This window comes from Dermacentor variabilis, chromosome 1 (genome assembly GCF_050947875.1).
Source record: "Dermacentor variabilis isolate Ectoservices chromosome 1, ASM5094787v1, whole genome shotgun sequence".
Lineage (NCBI taxonomy): Eukaryota > Metazoa > Arthropoda > Arachnida > Ixodida > Ixodidae > Dermacentor > Dermacentor variabilis.
The window spans coordinates 101,104,720-101,122,921 of record NC_134568.1 but is presented as its reverse complement, the minus strand read 5'-3'; the positions used below and the strand labels follow the sequence as shown (position 1 = coordinate 101,122,921).

Genomic DNA, 18,202 nt, shown 5'->3' with positions numbered 1-18,202 from the left:
GTGGCTGCCTTTGAAGGCGCACAACATGGTGGGCTACTGCTCGGTGCCGCAATGCCGGACGCACGCAACGAAGCACGGTGTCAGCCTTATTCACACGTAGCCGCAGGACAAGAAGCTGTGTGAAGCTTGGCTCGCGAAACATAAAACCGGCAAACAGTCATCGGCTACAACTCGGGTATGCAGCAAGCACAGACGCGAGGAAGATTTCTGCTACGGCGCCCGGTCTGCGATGTTCTGAAAACGCGCACTGAGACGCTCGCCCGTGTCCGCTGCCCGACTAATGTCATGACGGTTTGGTCTATGAACTTGTCGATGCTATAGAAACTGGCAAGTTCAGTGGAGTGGAAAGGCAGCGGTAAGAAGCACATTTAAAAAAAGCATGGCATATGGTCATGTTTGTGTTATGAATTAATGCACTGGATTACAAAAAAGGAGCAGCGGGGAATTGCACGCTGAGAACACCGATAAACATACAGTGCGACGCAACTCGAGAAATAGTATTGAAAGGTCAAAGAATTTAGTAGAAAAAAAAGATTGAATCGTCGCGACGGCACATCACAGTCCCCGTAGGCGTCGAAGTCTCTACAATGAAATTATTTTTGAACAGCTCTGATAGCGCCCACGCAACAATGGTTGCTTGTATACTGTCAAATGCTCATATTCTGCGGCCTAAAGCTCATGGCACGGTGCGAAAACGCGCTCACAGCGAAAGCAAAACATTGTGCGCGGACATGCATGCAGACGCGCAGTCGGTCGCTGCGAACCCGTGCGATCGCTGCATTGAGGCTTCATTCTGCTATGCTCCATTTGGTTATAAGACGACCGCACGCCAAGTTTCATCCTAGACTCCAGCGCTCGTTTCTCCCCTGGTGGAACGATATCATCTCCAACGGGTGTAGCGGTCGCGCGCGCGTTCAGTTCGCGCTGCGCGCGAAACGTCTCGTGTTCGCGACGGCGCCTCTTCGGATGACCGGAAATTATTATTGTGTTGTTAACTGTCACGACAGCAATGTAAACACGAAAGGGTTCATTCCACCAGTGAAATTCTGCCGATTCACAAGAAAATGGTACGAAAAATGCAGACGACAGACATGGATTACTGCGGTGCGCCGAGCGAAGTAAACAACTGGCAAACGAAGCGAGCTCGTTCATTGATCACTCCTGAGTGTATGACGGCTTTTATATGTAACCCACATGAATTTAATAATTACTCGGTACATAATCCTTTTATTCATATAAAAACTAAGTTGTGTGACGAGCGCTTGTCCTGTCTTCTTTCTCGTGTTTCGTTTGTGTGTGCGCTGCCCAAGAATGGAAACCACTTCTGTTGTATGCGCTAGCAGTGGCCGAAGTTCACGCGTCCCGAGAAATTGAATATGTGCACGATGCATTGAACATGACCGGAGTTCGTTCCTGCTTCACCACTGCACCGATCGGTCGAGTTACTGGACGATACGCGGCCGCGTCTTGGTCGCGTCGGCATTGGTGAAACAGGAATGATTACTAATACTTTCAACTTCCGTCTCTTGAGCACTGTTAAAAAATGGCCAAGCTGTCTACATTGCTGCCTATATTCCATATTGTAGGGGACGTACTAGTTAAAGTTGTGTGCGCATGTCGTACTTGTGCTATATGCAGCGATATATTTTGTTTATTTCCGCACAGTGTCGATGGAAATCCGTTGTCGCCATCAGAGGCAACACAGATTTGTAGCAAACATATTGTGAGAAACTGCAAAAATGACTTTACCTCGTATGTGCCGCATCGTATGTGCTGACGATTTTTCCGGCGGCACATACGATGTCGTTTCCAATTACCTGCTCAGCGTCACTTACATGGTTAAGCAGACGCTGCCCTTTCGCTGCATTGCAGCCATAAAAATATACGTCAAGCGTACCGATCCTCTTAAAGGCAAATAGAAGCGTGTACAGTCTGTTTCACACTTAAGGGAAAACTCGGAACGTATTGCATCGCGATGCGGCAAGGAATTGAGTCGTGCGACGGCAGCAGCTCGAGCAGACGCAGACGCTCGAGGGGCGGAGTCGTGATCTGCGTCGTCTGCTACGGCGGCGCGCGCTGGCCGCATTGTCGGGAAGCGTGCTACTGCCAGGGGCAGTGCACCGATTTCATCGGTACTGCGGGAACTGAGCTGATATTCTTTACTAAACGTTGTGCCTCGCCAAACTCTGAGCCTTCATTGGCGATAAAGGAGTTCCACAAACTTCTTTTGACAGCATGCTTCGTTTGTTCTTTCGAAAGGCCGGGGTACTGAGCGCGTGCACGTATATTTCACTGTGTGTGCTACCGTAATAAGCAGCGACAAGACGCACTAAGATGTGCGCGCAACGTGCTCAGTCTTTGTTTGACTCGAAAGGAAAACAATTAAAGCACTCAACAATGATAACTGTGGGGGTCGAACACGATAAAACAAACGGATACGATTAAAGGAAAGGTTTAGGTTAAGACAATGAGCTGGAAGTGATTTTTCTCGACAATCATTCACTGCACCAGACAGACCCTGCTCGCCGGCGGGGAATTGGACACGTCACGCTCGGAACTTCAGTTAGTATATCGTCATGTCCCCAGCGGCAACGATGACAGCGCTCATCCTGGAAGGCAGTGAAGTGTAAAATGACTTGATCAGGGATGTGTTCATTCGCAGCACGTCTCAGTCGCTGACGATGGTGGATCGAACCCTATCCGCGGGCGACTGATAGAGGGGACGGTGCGGCAGCGATACTTTCAACGAGCCCCAGACATTTTAAATGATGTTGGCGCCCGGGGATTGAGGCAGCCACTCCAAGAGAGTGACTGCGCGCTGCTCTTCCAGCAGATCTTGCACAACACGAGCAGTGCGGATCGGCCACCTATCGCGTTAGAATATATAGTTGCCTTCCAGAAACGGGCCGTCAAAATGTATGGAATCAGTACGTCATCTATGACTGCCCTGCAGCGATGAACTTGCCTTCGAGGCGTATCAGTGGGCGTCGCACAACGCTTAGTAAAACATACCGGCTCATTTCACACAGTAACGATGAGATCGGCGCCCTGCAACTGACAGTAGAACGCTTCCCGACAAATGCGGCCAGCGCGCGTCGCCGTAGCAGACGACGCCGTTCAAGATCCCGCCCCGCGAGCACCTGCGCGAGCTGCTGCCGCCGCCTGACTCAAGCGCTCGCCGCATCACGATGCAATGCGCTCCGAGTTTCTCCCTAAATGTGAAACAGACTGTACATCGCCCTTTGAGTGATATGTCCACGCGCACACACGTAGGCACACACCGCGCGGGGCACGAAACGTGCCCAAACACGCGCAGTGTACGAGGCAATCAAGGCGGTGCGAATGAGAGGTGGGAGAGGGGTACCACCCGCTAATAGAATTTAGCTTCGCATGCGGCGCTCTCAACGCCGGCGCAGCAGCGCCGCCCTCGGTGCCGTTCTTGTCCTATGGACAAGAACGGCACGCGCCGAAGCTTTCCGGCGCGTGCCAGTGGTTGGGGCATAAAGCTCATGGCACGGTGCGAAAACGCACGCGCGGAGAAAGCGAAACAGTGCGCGGACAAGCATGCAGACGCGCAGTCGGTCGCTGCGAATCTGCGCGATCGCTGCATTGAGGCTTCATTCTATTACGGTCCATTTAGTTATACAAACATTATAATAACATATTTCAGATAGTTTGCTCTCAGCGTTTACCTACCTTTCACGCAAGAAGCCGGTTCGGGAGACTCCATCGCGGCGACCGCGCGCAGTGGCGTTCGGTAAAGAGATATTCGGTAAATTCGGTATTCGGTAAAGAGATAGCGTCTGTAAACGATTGTGTGCTTTCAGTTTGCCCAAGATTATTATTTAGACAGTAAGAAACTTCTCTCGTTTCGAAAGTACTTACAGAAATGTCCGGGAGAGCTCGCGCGTGGTGTTTTCAGTGAGCGCTGACAGCAAAACCTATGAGGAGCGCGCCACGTGATCCCTCATACTACGCCAGCGAGGCGCTTCCGATAGATGGCGACTCCGTAACTCCTCGCCGCCAATAGCGCTTGGAGACCACTGCCGTTTTTCGTGCATTTGCAAGGAAAACAGCGACCGCGAACTACTACTTCAGCGGAATACACAGCTTGTCCCCTTTGCATTCTTCTTATGGTGACTGCCACAGCTCTGCTAAGCACGCGCGGGCGTCTCTCCATCGTCCAACGGCAGTCAACGCGGATATTCCCGCAGCGCAACTCCAGGAAGCGGAAATGCCGGAAGCGAAAATTTTTACCTTGAAGACGCGCTTGGCAAGTACCGTTCCGTCTATCACAATGATTCATTTTCTACTAGAACAGCACGTGAAAAGCTGTTTTAGCTTTATTATTACGCGAAAACATGTTTTGTTTAACTATGAGAACTTGTTATTGTGTGTACGACTACATATGTTACGTAAAAAGTATCAGCGGGCCGCTAAAGTTGGAGGACAGACGACAAGGTTCGCGCTCGCCACGTGGCGCTCGCTTTGAAACAGTTGGTCGTCTGTTCTTGCTTTTCTTCGCTTGGTCATGCGTCGTGGGTGAGTAAAGATGTAATATGCGTGAATGGAAACATTTTATGAAGATTTTACTTTGAGAACGCGTTATTTGCGCGTTCTCTATGCTGTATACATAATATTGTTCTACTAACTCTATGCATAATATGCAAGTACACCATTCAAGGATACTCCGCGATTTCCGGTTTACGGCGGCGCCGTGTTGGGGAACATATAGGCCTATGCGCGCGCCCATGGAGGAAGGAAACTGAGGAGAGGCCCTACCCGCTCCGCGCGCTAGGAGAAAAGTGTGGAGGAAATGACGTAGTAGGTTCTCCTTTGTTTTGCTGTTTTTTTATTTCTTTGCTGTAGTGGCCCCGTCTTTCGGGCAACAATGGCGGCTTTCTTATTGCTCTGTGCGCTCACACGTGTTGCTCCGTAGGTTTCGTACCGTGGCAAAGGCGCCGTGCGGGCAGGTTTGCGTTGGTCTCTGTGATTTGTTGCGCTGTGTTATCTGGACCGTGCTCTACCGGATGTTGCTGTGGCCAGGTGGGACAGTAGGAACTAAAGTTCGTGAAATTAACGCTCATGCAACGCTGCACGCAATGTACCGCGCCACGGCAATGGCTACGGACGAAGGAACATCCGCGGGAAATGTTTCCCTCTTTCGCGGAATCATGCTAACGTGCTAACGATCGCTTAGTATTGCTGCGGAGCGCGCGGGTCCGGGCAGCACGGTTGCGCGCAGCGCGGCGTGGTTTCGCGAGAAATGTAAACAAGAGAGGAGAGCTGGCCCGATAGGCGGAGCAACGCCATGAGCAGCGCCAACTTCCGGTTTCACTTTAGCTTCACAAAGAGTGACGTCAGGGCCTCTCCTTCCTCCGTGCGCGCGCCTGTTGGTTCCCCAAGATGGCGGAAGGTAGCGTAAGCGGACAACAGCAGCGGGTGTGACGTCACGTGCATACTATGTATACACACACACTCTGTAGAATAAATCATCGAGCTCTTGTTCAAAATCTGTTCGCAGTTGTGCTCAGTTATTGTGAGTTTTTTTTCCTTTTTTTGTTTGTTCTAGCATGAGTGCTTTTGCTTACTTTTCATAAACTATATATTCTGTCCTCATTGGTCATTTGTCAAGTCTGTCAACGTTGTTTGCTCTATGTCATGGACAGTATTCATTTTGTAACTTTACACTATCACTATAGTTGTGTGTTTGCTTTGCTTTACTTTTCACTTGTACGCACTCCTGCCTTGGGTGCCTTGGCCGCTAATGGGCAGCCGGCAGTATTTCATAAATAAAATAAATAAATAAATGCACATGAAAGTCACGGTAAATTTTGAATCGCTACCTATGTTCAAAATTCTGTGACCTAGTGATGCCAAACACGTTCGCTGGTCATCCACCTTCACAGAGTGGAATGCATTGTTCATGGTTTTTATATATGGAAACACATATGCTGCGCCGAAAGAATACCTCACAGATAACGACGATCTATATTTTCATTCTTGAGGACAAATATATTGATTCCTCGCGAGAGATATATGGACGCTGGTTCACGGCGCGATTCAACCACTTGATTATTCCTTGTCTTCACGAACACATCTCAAAGCCAAAAAATGTGATGCAAAAGCGAAGTTCACCAAGACAAGCAGCTCGAGTGCCGGCAGGCACTTCGGCGGAAGCTTGCAGGGATGCACTTCATGCTAGTTTCAAACCAATTATGCTGGGAATATTGAGCTGCTTGCTTTCGAAATATGCGCTACTGACTGTGATCAACAAGCTCACGACCATTATTTTGCCTTCAGTATTCTGAAAGCTTGAATTCACTGGAAGACGACGCCACACAGCAGCGATATGTGCATATAGTTTTACATGTGGCAGCTCGTAGGTGGAATCTTTTGAGTTATGGAAACTGTTGTCCGTTAAGAGTATCGCACCTAACGCGGGCAGTTAAACGACATTCACTTACGAGCAAGCGGATCACGTTAGGTGTGGAAAACGACGCATCGCAGCAATAATAGTGGATGAAGTACCATACGTGGCGCGACTGCAAGACACACTGATATAGCATAAAGAACCAACTTTGCTGATACAGAGACACAGACGTAGTGACGTCCCTAGTACTAAAGTGCGGTAGGTTTGTCAAAAACTCAGAGTGTGTACTATGGTGTGTATCTGAACTACATTTACCAACGGACGAGCGGTACAAGCCAGTTGGTGAAAACGACGCATCGCAGCAAGTGCAGACGACATGCGGCGCGTGACAAAAGACTCGATTGCAGCGCCAGTAGTTTCAGTGACAGCCGCGGCGGCTACGCCGGCCAGTGGGCTCGTATAGGGAGCTGTGAAACTGAAGCACTAAAGTATGTCTAAGAACGTTGGCCCAAGGCAGCGCATTCGCAGTTCCCGTGATGCACTTCTGGTTCTGGCACTTCCATGTGCACTTCCCACACTCGGCGTAGGAATTCAACGAGCCGCATTTCGCTGCCCGCATTTTCGGAGGGAGGTTTGTAGCGTAGTAGACAAGAGCTTACTTGTTTCCATCTGACAGAGCGGATATGGGTCCCGAAAAGGACGTCGATCCGAAACAACCCGAGCCGGCGGCTGCGAGCGAGGTAAGGGCACGTAACGCAGCAAACGTGCTCAGACGCAAGTTTACTCCGCACTACCGTCGCCGTGGCGCATGGTCTCGACCGCGAGGGAAACGTGCTGGCGCCTAGGCGACATTGAACTCGCTGCACCACACCCGTGTCGTATTTTTGAAAGACGAGTGGGCTCGTGTGGCTTTCATGCATTCCCGTTATGTTTGTCTTGATACCTTGATTTTAAATACCAGAAAGCGTTGTAGAAACGTTGCCTTACAGCCGTTTTGCTGACGAGACACGAAAGGGCTTTGCTCTTATCGTCGTCGACAGACCTTGAAAGTTTGGTCCATTATCGCGTAGACGCGATGTGTTGCTTTCTGGACGAAAGGAGCGCGCAAGTTGTGCCACGCCGCCAGCTGAAAAGTGCTGGATGAGGGAAGTGACCAGAGCGCGAGACCCGCGCATCGATGCAATATGAAATTAAGCGGCGCGTTTCGGCGTTTGTCCGCATGCGCCTCGATGCGCAGGAGTGGGTGGGAGCTGAGCACGCGGGCTCGCGAGCATGTGTAGCTTCGCCTCGTGAAATTGGAGCGGCGTCTACGGAATGGGACAAAGCGTGGGGGCAAATAATTTTTTGCTTGGTTCATTTTTCTTTTTTTTTTTTCGTTCAGTTTGCGCTATAGAACTCAACATTAAACGAGACGTGCGAGCGAGTTGACGAAAATGCGCCTCTTGGCGGAATCGGGCTATGCTGAAGCGCTCGCATTGGCCTCGGCAGTGGGAGTGTGTTTCTTCCTCACGCTCGTTTTATTATTGTTTCAGAAATCAAGTCAGGCTGTTGAGGGCCAAGAAAAGAATACTGGCGGAGAGAATGCTGCTGTGTCAACCCCTGGTAATAAGTGCTTAGTTTTTCGAGAACGAATATGACATTACATGTGGAATATGAGATGGATATGTGTGCTGATGGCGAGTAAAGATGCTCGTCTCGGATAGTTTTGTACGTTGTCAGCAACTGCAGTTTTCTATGCTACCATCAGCGATGCTTCCGTAGTGCTCGTGCCATCATAGCCCGCGTGCCTCGGAACACCAAGCTTGAAACGCGCAACACTAAGGTTGCAGAAATGCTTGCTGTTATCTTAAACGCTTTCCACTGCAGGTATTGCTGCGCCTCACGTTTGCGCCTGCGAAAATCGCTCATGCCGAGTAGAAGTTCTTGATTACGGAAGAAAAGCACCAGCGCTTCCCTACTGCGGTATCCATCATAGCATGGGCACAGTACTACCACCTAGCTTGCATATCTGTAATGCAGCACAGTGAGCAAAAAATTGAGGCCATATTCCTGTTGCCATTTTGTTTGATTCATGTAACATTTTGTAAAATAAACTGAAACTGTCTGTGAGCATGCGGCAATCGCTTATTAAAATTTGGTACACATCTTTCTCATGAAGCATAGTCTTACTTGTAACCGAAATGCTGCCCACCAGACAACTGTAGTTAGTGTGTTCATTCAATTGAGAATATGGGGTATTTAGTGCAAGGGCCAAGCCGCACTCATTCCTAATTGGCTTTTAAATAAGTAGTCTCATCTTATTTCGAAATGGCATTGTGCTGACAAAGGAAAAAAGTTCACTAGTGCAGGTTTTTAGATGTAATTGTTTGTAATAATTTACATGCTTTGAGCAGTTTAATTACATGTAAGTTTAGAAGCTTTTACTTTCTTATTCACAGAATTAGACCTGTCACTAAAGAACCAGTATGCAGCCTGCAGTCCCCAATTGTCACTGCTGTTATGGAGGGAGCTCAACACTTGTAATGCTTATGAAACATAGTTGGTCAACTTATTTGCAGTGGTTTAAATTCTTGGAATGAGCAGACAAATTTTATTAAGACACCAAATGTTATTGTTTTCCAAAATAAAACATTTCACTTGGAAAAATCTTGTAAAAGCAAAAAAAGTGCATCACTTGTGAATTTGTTTTATTTTGTCACAGCGAAAGGATAAACAAATCCAACTTTTTTTTTCTTGAGAAAAAGCAAGCTTGTCACAAATTATGGCTTGTAGCATCCCTGACAGTGTTGGTATTCCACTGTGTGAGAGGGCATTTCTTGTGATGCTGGGCCACTACTCATTGCAGCACCTGTGTCGACTGAGGCAACCAAGCAGGAGACGGAACAGTCTACTGAAGCAAAGGATGAAGGTATGCTTGTGTGACAGCTCGGTATACCATTGGCATACCTGCCAACTTTTACAATTTTATCAAAGTGCCAGATTCTTAGGGCTTGCTATGGTTCTCGTGTCGACAGCAAGAATCTTATTGTTGATTTGTGTTTATTTTAGGACAAAGCTGATTTAAAATAAGGCAGAGCTAATCAAAAGAATATGAATACAGTTGCAGACTGATTTTACATAGCCAAATTTTTTTGGACCGCCCTGCCCGGTCATTCCGACCTACTCACAGCACATACACCCACACCATAGAATGACGTGTGTGATGGTAACAAAATTTTGGCTGTCATTGTGAATGATTAATAAATTTCATGAACATTGCTGTTGTCAGGCGCAGGTAACTTTTGTTGTGACTGTACATCAATGTGCCTGTTGAAGGTGTATGTGGAGATCAGTTTGCAAATTCAAATATTCAACATCTGAAGTAATGAAACAATGTTTTTCACCAAATTTGAGCATATTTCGGGGGGTCTTCAGCTGTAGTTAATGATCAACATTTATGGTTTGCAAGCCTGGATTGGTTGCCTTGTCTTGGCTACTAGAAACATTTTTGTGTATTTGTTACCCATATCACATGCAGAACTCCCTTTTTTTTCTCTGCCTAGGTTATAGATTGCCATTTTGGTTGCATCCTATATGTATAGGGTCCTTTGTTTTCCGCTAAAACCCAATAATTCCATCCTTTTGCACCCTGAACAAAATTAATGAAAATTGTGTTAAGCCAGATTTCTCCCCAAATCGTACTCTTTGAAAGGATAATTATAAATGGGGGTGTTACAAATTCAGGGTTCATGCGGGTCCTTGAAACCCTTGAAAACCCTTGAATTTGAAAAGATTGTTTTCAAGGCCTTGAAAAGTCCTGGAATTTTCGCAGATCTTTGAACATCCTTGAATTTCCCAAATTTTTTAAAAATAAACTTCCAGGGATTGTATTTGAGAAAATTTCAACCCTCCTGAATTGCCACTGTGATTTTGTTAAAAATATGGTGCAAGTTTCATACAGTCAAGTAAGTACGTGCCTAGCGGATGCTTGTGAACGTCTGGCCACAATGACACCGGCTTGCCCACCGTTTCCTCTCGCCCATTTCCTGTGCTACTTTCCAGTTGAGTAGTGCAATGGCGGCCACTGTGTGTGCGGTTTGCACGGTCAGTGCCTCCTCTGGTGCAATTGAATCGGGACATTTTGTGTGTGTTTAGCGCTTGCATGTGTGGTTGTATCGTCATGTTTTGTGCGCGTGTAACACTTATACATGCGTGTGCAGTTCCATTGTGCCATTTTGTGTGTGTGTAGCGCTCATCTGTGTATGTGCGGTTGTATCGCGAGATTTAGTGCACATGTAGCGCTTGGGTGTGCGTGTACAGCGGTATCATGACATTTTGTGCATCTGCAGCATAGTGTGCGCAAGTAAATGTGCGTGCCAACAATGCCCGGAAAATGCAAATTTCGGCGGTCGTGGCTGAACGACAACTACCAAGAGGGGCTTGCACCATACATGTCAAATCCGCACAAGGTAAAATGCAAAGTTTGCTGTGTGTTGACATCACTGCCATGGGCGGGAGTCGGCACTAAAAAGCCACCTAAGAAGTGCAAAGCATAGAGAGCACATGCAAGCCACCGGGAGTAGCTGCATGATAAGGGGCTTCTCGACGATCTCTCAATGTCAAGCGAATGAACCACAGCCAGGGCCATCGCAGTTGTCAAACTTGATGGATGCATGCAAGAAGGATGAACTTGTGATTGACGCAGAAATTTTTGTGGACATTGAAGGTTATAACATCGCACTATTCATATCATTCGTCATCACAGGTGAATGAATTGTTTCAGAGGGCGTTTCCAGACACTGAGGTGGCACAATCTTTCACATGCAGAGAGCAGAAGTGCTTGTATATCGTGTGCCATGATTTGAGGCCATTCTTTCTTTCCTCTCTGTGGCGGGAGATACAGAAAAGAGACTACTATGTTGTCTTGTTCGACGAATCTCTGAATGAGAATTGCCAGCAAAAGCAAATGGATGTTCATCTAACGTACTGGGATGCATCAGTCCGTCACCGTACGCTACTTCACATCTGTGTTTATGGGCCATGCCAGGGCTGAAGATCGGCAAGAAAAACTACTTGGTGCCTTAGAACCACTTCCGTTACATTAAATAGTGCAAGTGTTAATGGACTGACCTAGTGTGAATCCCAAGGCATTCAAAGGCCTGCAGGAGCACCTACAGAAGAACAATCGGCTGAGGTGCTTAGACTTGGGCAGCTGTAGCTTGCACACTGTGCATAATGCCTACAAGGCAGGTCTTGCAGCAAGCAAATGGAGTTTGGACATTTTGCTCTCAAGTATGAGCATGCTGTTTCTTGATGCACCTGCCCAGAAAGAAGACTTTGTAGCTGTCACCGGCAAAATCTGTTTCTTCTCAAGTTCTGTGCACATCGGTGGATTGAGAACGTCTCGGTGATAGAGCGGGTTCTGCTTCTCTGGCCTGATGTCAAAGAGTATGTGGAAGTGGCAAGAAGCAAGGAAGTGAACCTTCCCAAGTTTTCTTCTTTTCAGAATTGACGCACTCTGAACTCTGAACTCTGACCCACTAGTGGTAGCAAACCTCAAGTTTGCACTTCCTATTGCGATGACCTTCCAGCCATTTTTGACACACTTTCAGACAGATAAGCCAGTTATGTTCTTTTTGGCAAATGACCTTGAGAATATTGTCAGAAAACTGCTAACAAAGTTTCTCAAGTCTTCTGTTCTCTGTTCATCACTGGAAATCACTGGCCTCCTGAAGATTGACTTTGAAGATTTAAACAACCATGTGCCACTCGAGAAGATAGATGTTGGTCACACACCCAAGCGGCTTCTTAAAAGCCACACAGTAAGTGTGAAAGCAGCATTTGCATTTCACATGCAGTGCAATGAGTTTCTTCTAAGTGTCACAATAAAGATCCTGGAGGAGATACCCCTGCGATATCCCATTGTGAGAGGCCTCTCTTCACTAGACCCCAGGCAGATGTCATCAAAGCTGCATGAGTGTCTGGAAGGCTTAAAGAAAGTTCTGGATGCACTCATTTCAGCAGAGAATCCATGAGCATTACACTTGACGTTACACTTGACATGCATACACTTAACAAATTTTTCTATGAATTTTTAAAGGTTGGCTCAGCATATGCCAAGCTTTGGAGGGTTGGAAAACTGCTGCTTACACTTAGTCATGGCCAAGCAAGTGTAGAGATACGTTTCAGTGTGAATCGCCAGGTTTCAGTAGCGAACATGAAAGAAGTGTCTCACATTTCACAGCACATTATCTGTGATGCTGTACGCGTAGCAGGTGGCATTTTCAGTGTACCCATCACCAAGGAATTTAGAGCATCTGTGGCTTCTGCGAGGAACCAATACTGTGCCTTTTTAGAAACACAGAACAAGCAGGAGTGTGAAGGTGCAAAACAGAGGAAGAAGCACTGCATTTATGAAGAGATTGAAACTCTCAGAAGGAAGAAAAAGAAACTAGAAGCCGCTGTTGCAGAATTGATTGCTTCAGCAGACTCGTATGCAGAAAAAGTGGAGGCAACCAGACTTGCATCATGAAGTCAAACAGCCTAAGGAAGACTGCCAAGAGCAAGCAGCAGGAGATCTTGGACATTGACGTAAAAATTGAGGAGAGGCAAATTGAGGCCACCTAAGGGCTGAGGGAGTGTTAGTTGCTTGATCTGCTTTAGCAAATAAATGTTTTCATCTTCTAACACACTGAAAGTGGTCATGTGGGTAACTCTGACAAGCAGTGATGAATAATGGTAAAAAAAAATGAAAGAATCGCTGGAGCCATAGTTTTGTCTGAAGACAAGTTTCTTTGTTAAAACGTTGGCTGCAGCGACAATCCCCTTTTTTCAGCGAATGCTCATAATTTCAAGCCTCTGTCTACCCCTGAACATCTGTCTATTTAGATTTCTGACAGAGAATGTGCTCCTTGAAAATCCACATACAGGGCCTTGAAAGTCCTTGAAAACCCTTGAATTTTTGTCATATACACCAGCATGAACCCTGTACAAATGAATGCTACCCACCTTTTGTGAGCAGGTGGACAAGGTATGTTGTATAATTCATATTCAATATATGGATATGGTATATGCCACGTTCCTCGTTTGCCACTAAAGCGCAAAGTGTCATATAAGAACACATATATTCAGCGCATGCCAGCCTTCAGTGAACGAAAGCTTGTTGCTTTTTTAATAGCCGCATTTAAACAAATATGACAGTGGCGCATCGCATCTTGTTTCCCACACATAACGTAATGGAAACAGTGCTAATGTGCTAGAAAAGAAATACACAACACTGCCATTGCTGTGCATTGCGAATGGTAGCTGTGACATTGTTTACCTATTTTACTTCAAAGAAGTGTGACCGATTTGTTTAGTTGGTATTCCCTTTTGTTGCAAGAAAGTGTTTTGGGATCAGGATGAAAAGCCTGACTTGTCTAGAATGGAAACAGAAATGCTCCCAATGCATATATCTACATCAAGTGCTGGTAATACAACGAAAAGCATCGTGCCTCCTGCAAAGTGTGCCCTTGTGCACTACTTTTTGTACCTTTTTTCCTGTATTATATGTGCAGAGAACCATTTAAAGAACACATCGCCAAACCTGGATCTATTTGGTTTTTGTTAAGGTGATTTCCTTAACATGTTTTAATGCTTGAGAACGATTTGTAGAGTTCGTCACATAATTTGTGAGCAGCTCTCTTTGCAGTTGCATGTTAATGTGAGCAATTTCACTTGTTTAAGTAGAATGTTTGTGTTTAAAAGAAAACCGTTGTTTGTGTTAATTGTTTATGGAACTTAACTAGAAAAATCGTCACCTTTGGACTGCCAAAAAGAAAATTTCTCAATCATTTCCCTTTCTATACATACCCCCTGAAATTAAAAAAAAATATATATATATATATATATATATATATATATATATATATATATATTATATAAAGACCTGAAAACGAAGGACCCTATGTACATACCTTTCCAATAACAGCTCTTATGTGTCTCTGGAGTGTAATGAACCTGCGTGAGCCCCCTTTCAAGAGCACTGCAGAAGTGACAGCACATGCACTTTGTACTCCTGTGAAATAGTCCAGAGAGGAGTTGCTCTCTTCCATGGCGGAAATGTGTAGTTTTTGAGTAGCTCCATTTCTTTACTTTTCATGGTCATGGTGTGGTTATTGCAGAGAAAAAAATGCATTGACTTTTTTTTTTTAAAAGCTAGAGATGTCTTCTAGTAAGTTACCCCTTTTGTCTTCATAAGTGCATTAATCATGTAGCTAGTTTGGCTTTCTCATACAAAGCAAAATACTGTACTCTTGCATAATATGCTTGCACCCCCCGCATTGGCATCAAAAAAAATTTTTTTCCTTTCGCAAATCATCCCCACTTGAAAATTGCTACAGCAGCTGTCTGCTTGCTCCGGCGAGTGATCACTGTGCATGGCAGCTGAGTCTAGGTTTCCACCGTTTCTTTTTCCAAAGCTTTTCTGCAATGGCAGTACACGCCACACATGCACTCAAGACTTGCTGAATCTGGCAACAAGAAATGCACACAACAAAGCAACAATTTTGCTATGTAATCTGATAATGTAGCCTGATGACTTTTAGAAATATGTTAGTGCTAACAATTAGTATAGCAAATGAAGTGCCTTTGCAGTTCCTGCGAAGAACGTGTGCCCTTGCTGCAAATATGAGTGCTGTTTGGAAGTAATTTTCTTGTTTTGGCTTATAATGCCTGGTGCGAGAACACCGATTTAAATATACTTTTCTATTTAGTACTTCAAGCGTTCTCTCAGAAAATGCCCCTTGTATGTTGCATGATCCAACTCTCATAAAAATCCTGCGAAACTCGCCATGGTTGCTCAGTGGCTATGGTGTTGGGCTGCTGAGCACGAGGTTGCGGGATCGAATCCCGGCCACGGCGGCTGCATTCCAATGGGGGCGAAATGCGAAAACACCCGTGTACTTAGATTTAGGTGCACGTTAAAGAACCCCAGGTGGTCAAAAATTTTGGAGTCCTCCACTACTCATAATTACAAAGTGCAACTACTCATAATCAGAAAGCCTCGAAATCAGAAAGTGGTTTTGGCATTTAAAACCCCATAATTTAAGAATCCTGCGAAAAAACATGAGTATTATGTGAGCAAATACAGTATATGCTGGTTTTATTTTTGGTAACATGCCTTTAATTGAGCAAGTTAGGTATTTCAGGGCAATTGGAATAAGAAAGTGCAATCGTGACAGATGTTTGGAATTGTTTGCAAACTTCCATTTTCTTTCTTGGCTACTACTGTCACCCCCTACCAGCCATTGGTCATCGGTCAAAATATATTGTTTGTATTTTTTCTCTGCTCGAAGCAAATAAAAAAATGTTTGAATGAATCTTGCTGTTAAAGTACAGTCAGTATGGTAGTTCAAATGCGTAAGCATTTATGTACATACCCAGTGGGGAAACTTGTCCGTCTGTCATGTAAGACCAATCACTATAAAGAAAATGTATGAGAAAAAAATAATTCGAGAAAGGATTTATTATGTTTATTCTGAAAGAAAGACAGTGGTGTTGAGTTTCGAACCTACGACCTCACGCTCGGAAGCAGTGTCTTACCCATTGGGCTTAACACCCGCTCTTTCCGAAGGTGAATATATCTGAACCATATGAATGTGTTGTGCCATCAGTGCAAAACAAATGTTAAGTTTTTATGAAGGCTTTGTTGAAAGATTTGGTGATGGTGGAATAAAAGCCATCTCTAGGACCACATGTAGAGCTGACTTTGAGTATTGTAGACATTTTGAAAATTCCGATTTTGCGAAAACATAGTGCCAAACACGCTACGCAACATGTTTCGGTGGTCATGTCATACGCCTTCAGTCTAGGGCCTTCCTTCACAGACTGAAATGGCACCGCTCTCCGAGGGCTCATGCGCTTGTGTTATGCAACAGATGGATGAGCAGTCATTGAGTTCATAAGGAGTGATGAGGGGTTATATGGGTGGAGTCATAGTTGATTATTGGTTTGACGGGGCTGGATGCCAGTGGCGTAGCCAGAAATTTTGTACGGGGGGGGGGGGGGGGGGGGGGGGGGGTCTCGCATTGCAGCTCGGCCTCCTCCTTACAGAATTTGTCGATGGATCAAATACATTAATAATAACTGCATTGCCATTGCCAAAGATGCTGCAAATAAATTCTTGAATGCTACGCACTGCCAAGGCAAGTAAAATATATTTTTTCATAAAAGAATATACTCGTATGTCCCAAGAATTGTGCCCGAAATAACTGATATCAATGCTTCTACGTGTTCTGTTCATTTAATAAGTAAAGAAAATATCAAGGAACATTAGAACTACATCAGTTCGAAACCAGCAAAGCAGTGCAAGCCACTGATACGAAAAATGCAAAGGCCATGAAATGAACAAGTTGAGGACAACTCTGTTAATGAAACTTTGTCAGTCAAGAGCCTTGTTTACATTTTTGTACATATGCAACGACCAGGTGAAGATCTGAATGACGCTGTCCTTTGTTACAATGTATTGCGCAGGAGCACCGGTCGTGTATTGTATTGTATTGTACACCGGTCGTGTATTGAGAGTAATTGCAGTGAAATCATAGTCGCAACAGGTAGCCCATATAAAAGGCAGGAGTAATGCAAAATATACGAGGGCGAGTCAAATGAAAGTCCAATGTGAATATATGACAAACTGGGAGTCTCCATGAGCATTTAGACATTTGTCTTGCTGACTAATAAGTCGCGTGACTCTCATCTCATAAAACTACTTGGGTTGCTGCTTCAAAAAGACTGACTGTTTCACGTTGTCATCCGACATGAATCTGGTTGCCTTGAGCTGTTTTTTCAGATGCTCCAAAATGTTGAAGTCGCAAGGCGACAGGTCTGGGCTGTATGGCGGATGTTGCAGCTTTTCCCACTTGAACTTTGTCAGTTTTATATTAGCCACATCAGTGACCAGGGGACGGGCATTGTCGTGGAGCAAGACGACCCCACTCCTCAATTTTCCAGGTCATTTGTTCATGATTGCGCAGCTGATCCGGCGTTTCGCAGTATTGGAAACGATTGATAGTCTCTCCAGGTTCAGCAAATTTGATCAGTAATGGCTCCTCACGATCGAAAAAGGCAAGTAAACAACTTTCCGGCAGAAATGGTGGCCTTTGCTTTCTTTGGGGGGGGGGTGAATTCGAATGCTTCCACTTAAAGCTTTGCCATCGTGTTTCAGGCTTGTAGTAGTGACACCATGATTCGTCCCCGGTCACAATTGCAAACCAAGTCGTCACCCTCATTGTGATACCGGATCAGATGAGTCAAGGGAGCGCCGAACCTCTCCACCTTCTGGTGGTGGTTCGAAATCTTGGGTATCCATTGCGCACACAAGAGGCGATAACCAAGATGTTCATGAATTATGGTGTCACCCTAACCGCGACTGATGCTCACACGTGCTGCCAATTCATCGATGATTATCCTCCGTTCTTGTCTAATAAGCTCATCAGCCATTGCAATTGTGTTGAGGGTGATTGCACGGTGACTTTGGCCCGGTCTTGGATCGTCTTTGCAACTTTCATGTCCTTCTTTGAAGCGTTTGCTCGAACACTTCACAGTGGCCAATGAAATGCAATGTTCAATGTACACGGCAGCTATACGCCAAACACCTTTGGGAAACGCCTTTGGGAAACTCCTTTTGGGAAACACCTTCAGCTATCAGAAACCTCACGACACCACGCTGTTCAACTTTGGGAGTGTCCATTATTATGTCACGTAAACATGTTCAACCCAGTGTATGAGTGCATCAAATAGCCTTTATCATCACACTTGCGTGTCCAGTTTGTAAATGAGAGATGCCTGTGTGCTGCGTGCATGCCTCGCGGG

At 45.6% G+C, this 18,202-nt stretch overlaps 1 protein-coding gene across 3 annotated transcripts in view; it reads left to right on the top strand.

Moving 5' to 3' along the window:
• The first annotated feature begins 6,900 nt into the window (after positions 1-6,900).
• The window catches only part of LOC142581896 (uncharacterized), a 60,111-nt gene continuing 48,809 nt past the window's right edge, over positions 6,901-18,202 (top strand). Inside the window, exons 1-3 of one of the 3 annotated variants that reach the window (XM_075691350.1) lie at positions 6,901-7,113; positions 7,906-7,975; positions 9,219-9,281. In XM_075691350.1, the coding sequence (XP_075547465.1) occupies positions 7,057-7,113; positions 7,906-7,975; positions 9,219-9,281 (190 nt within the window). In that variant the 5' untranslated portion in view covers positions 6,901-7,056. Of the gene's footprint in view, positions 7,114-7,583; positions 7,700-7,905; positions 7,976-9,218; positions 9,282-18,202 lie in introns of those variants that run through there. The other 2 variants (XM_075691342.1, XM_075691357.1) reach the window with 2 other exon arrangements.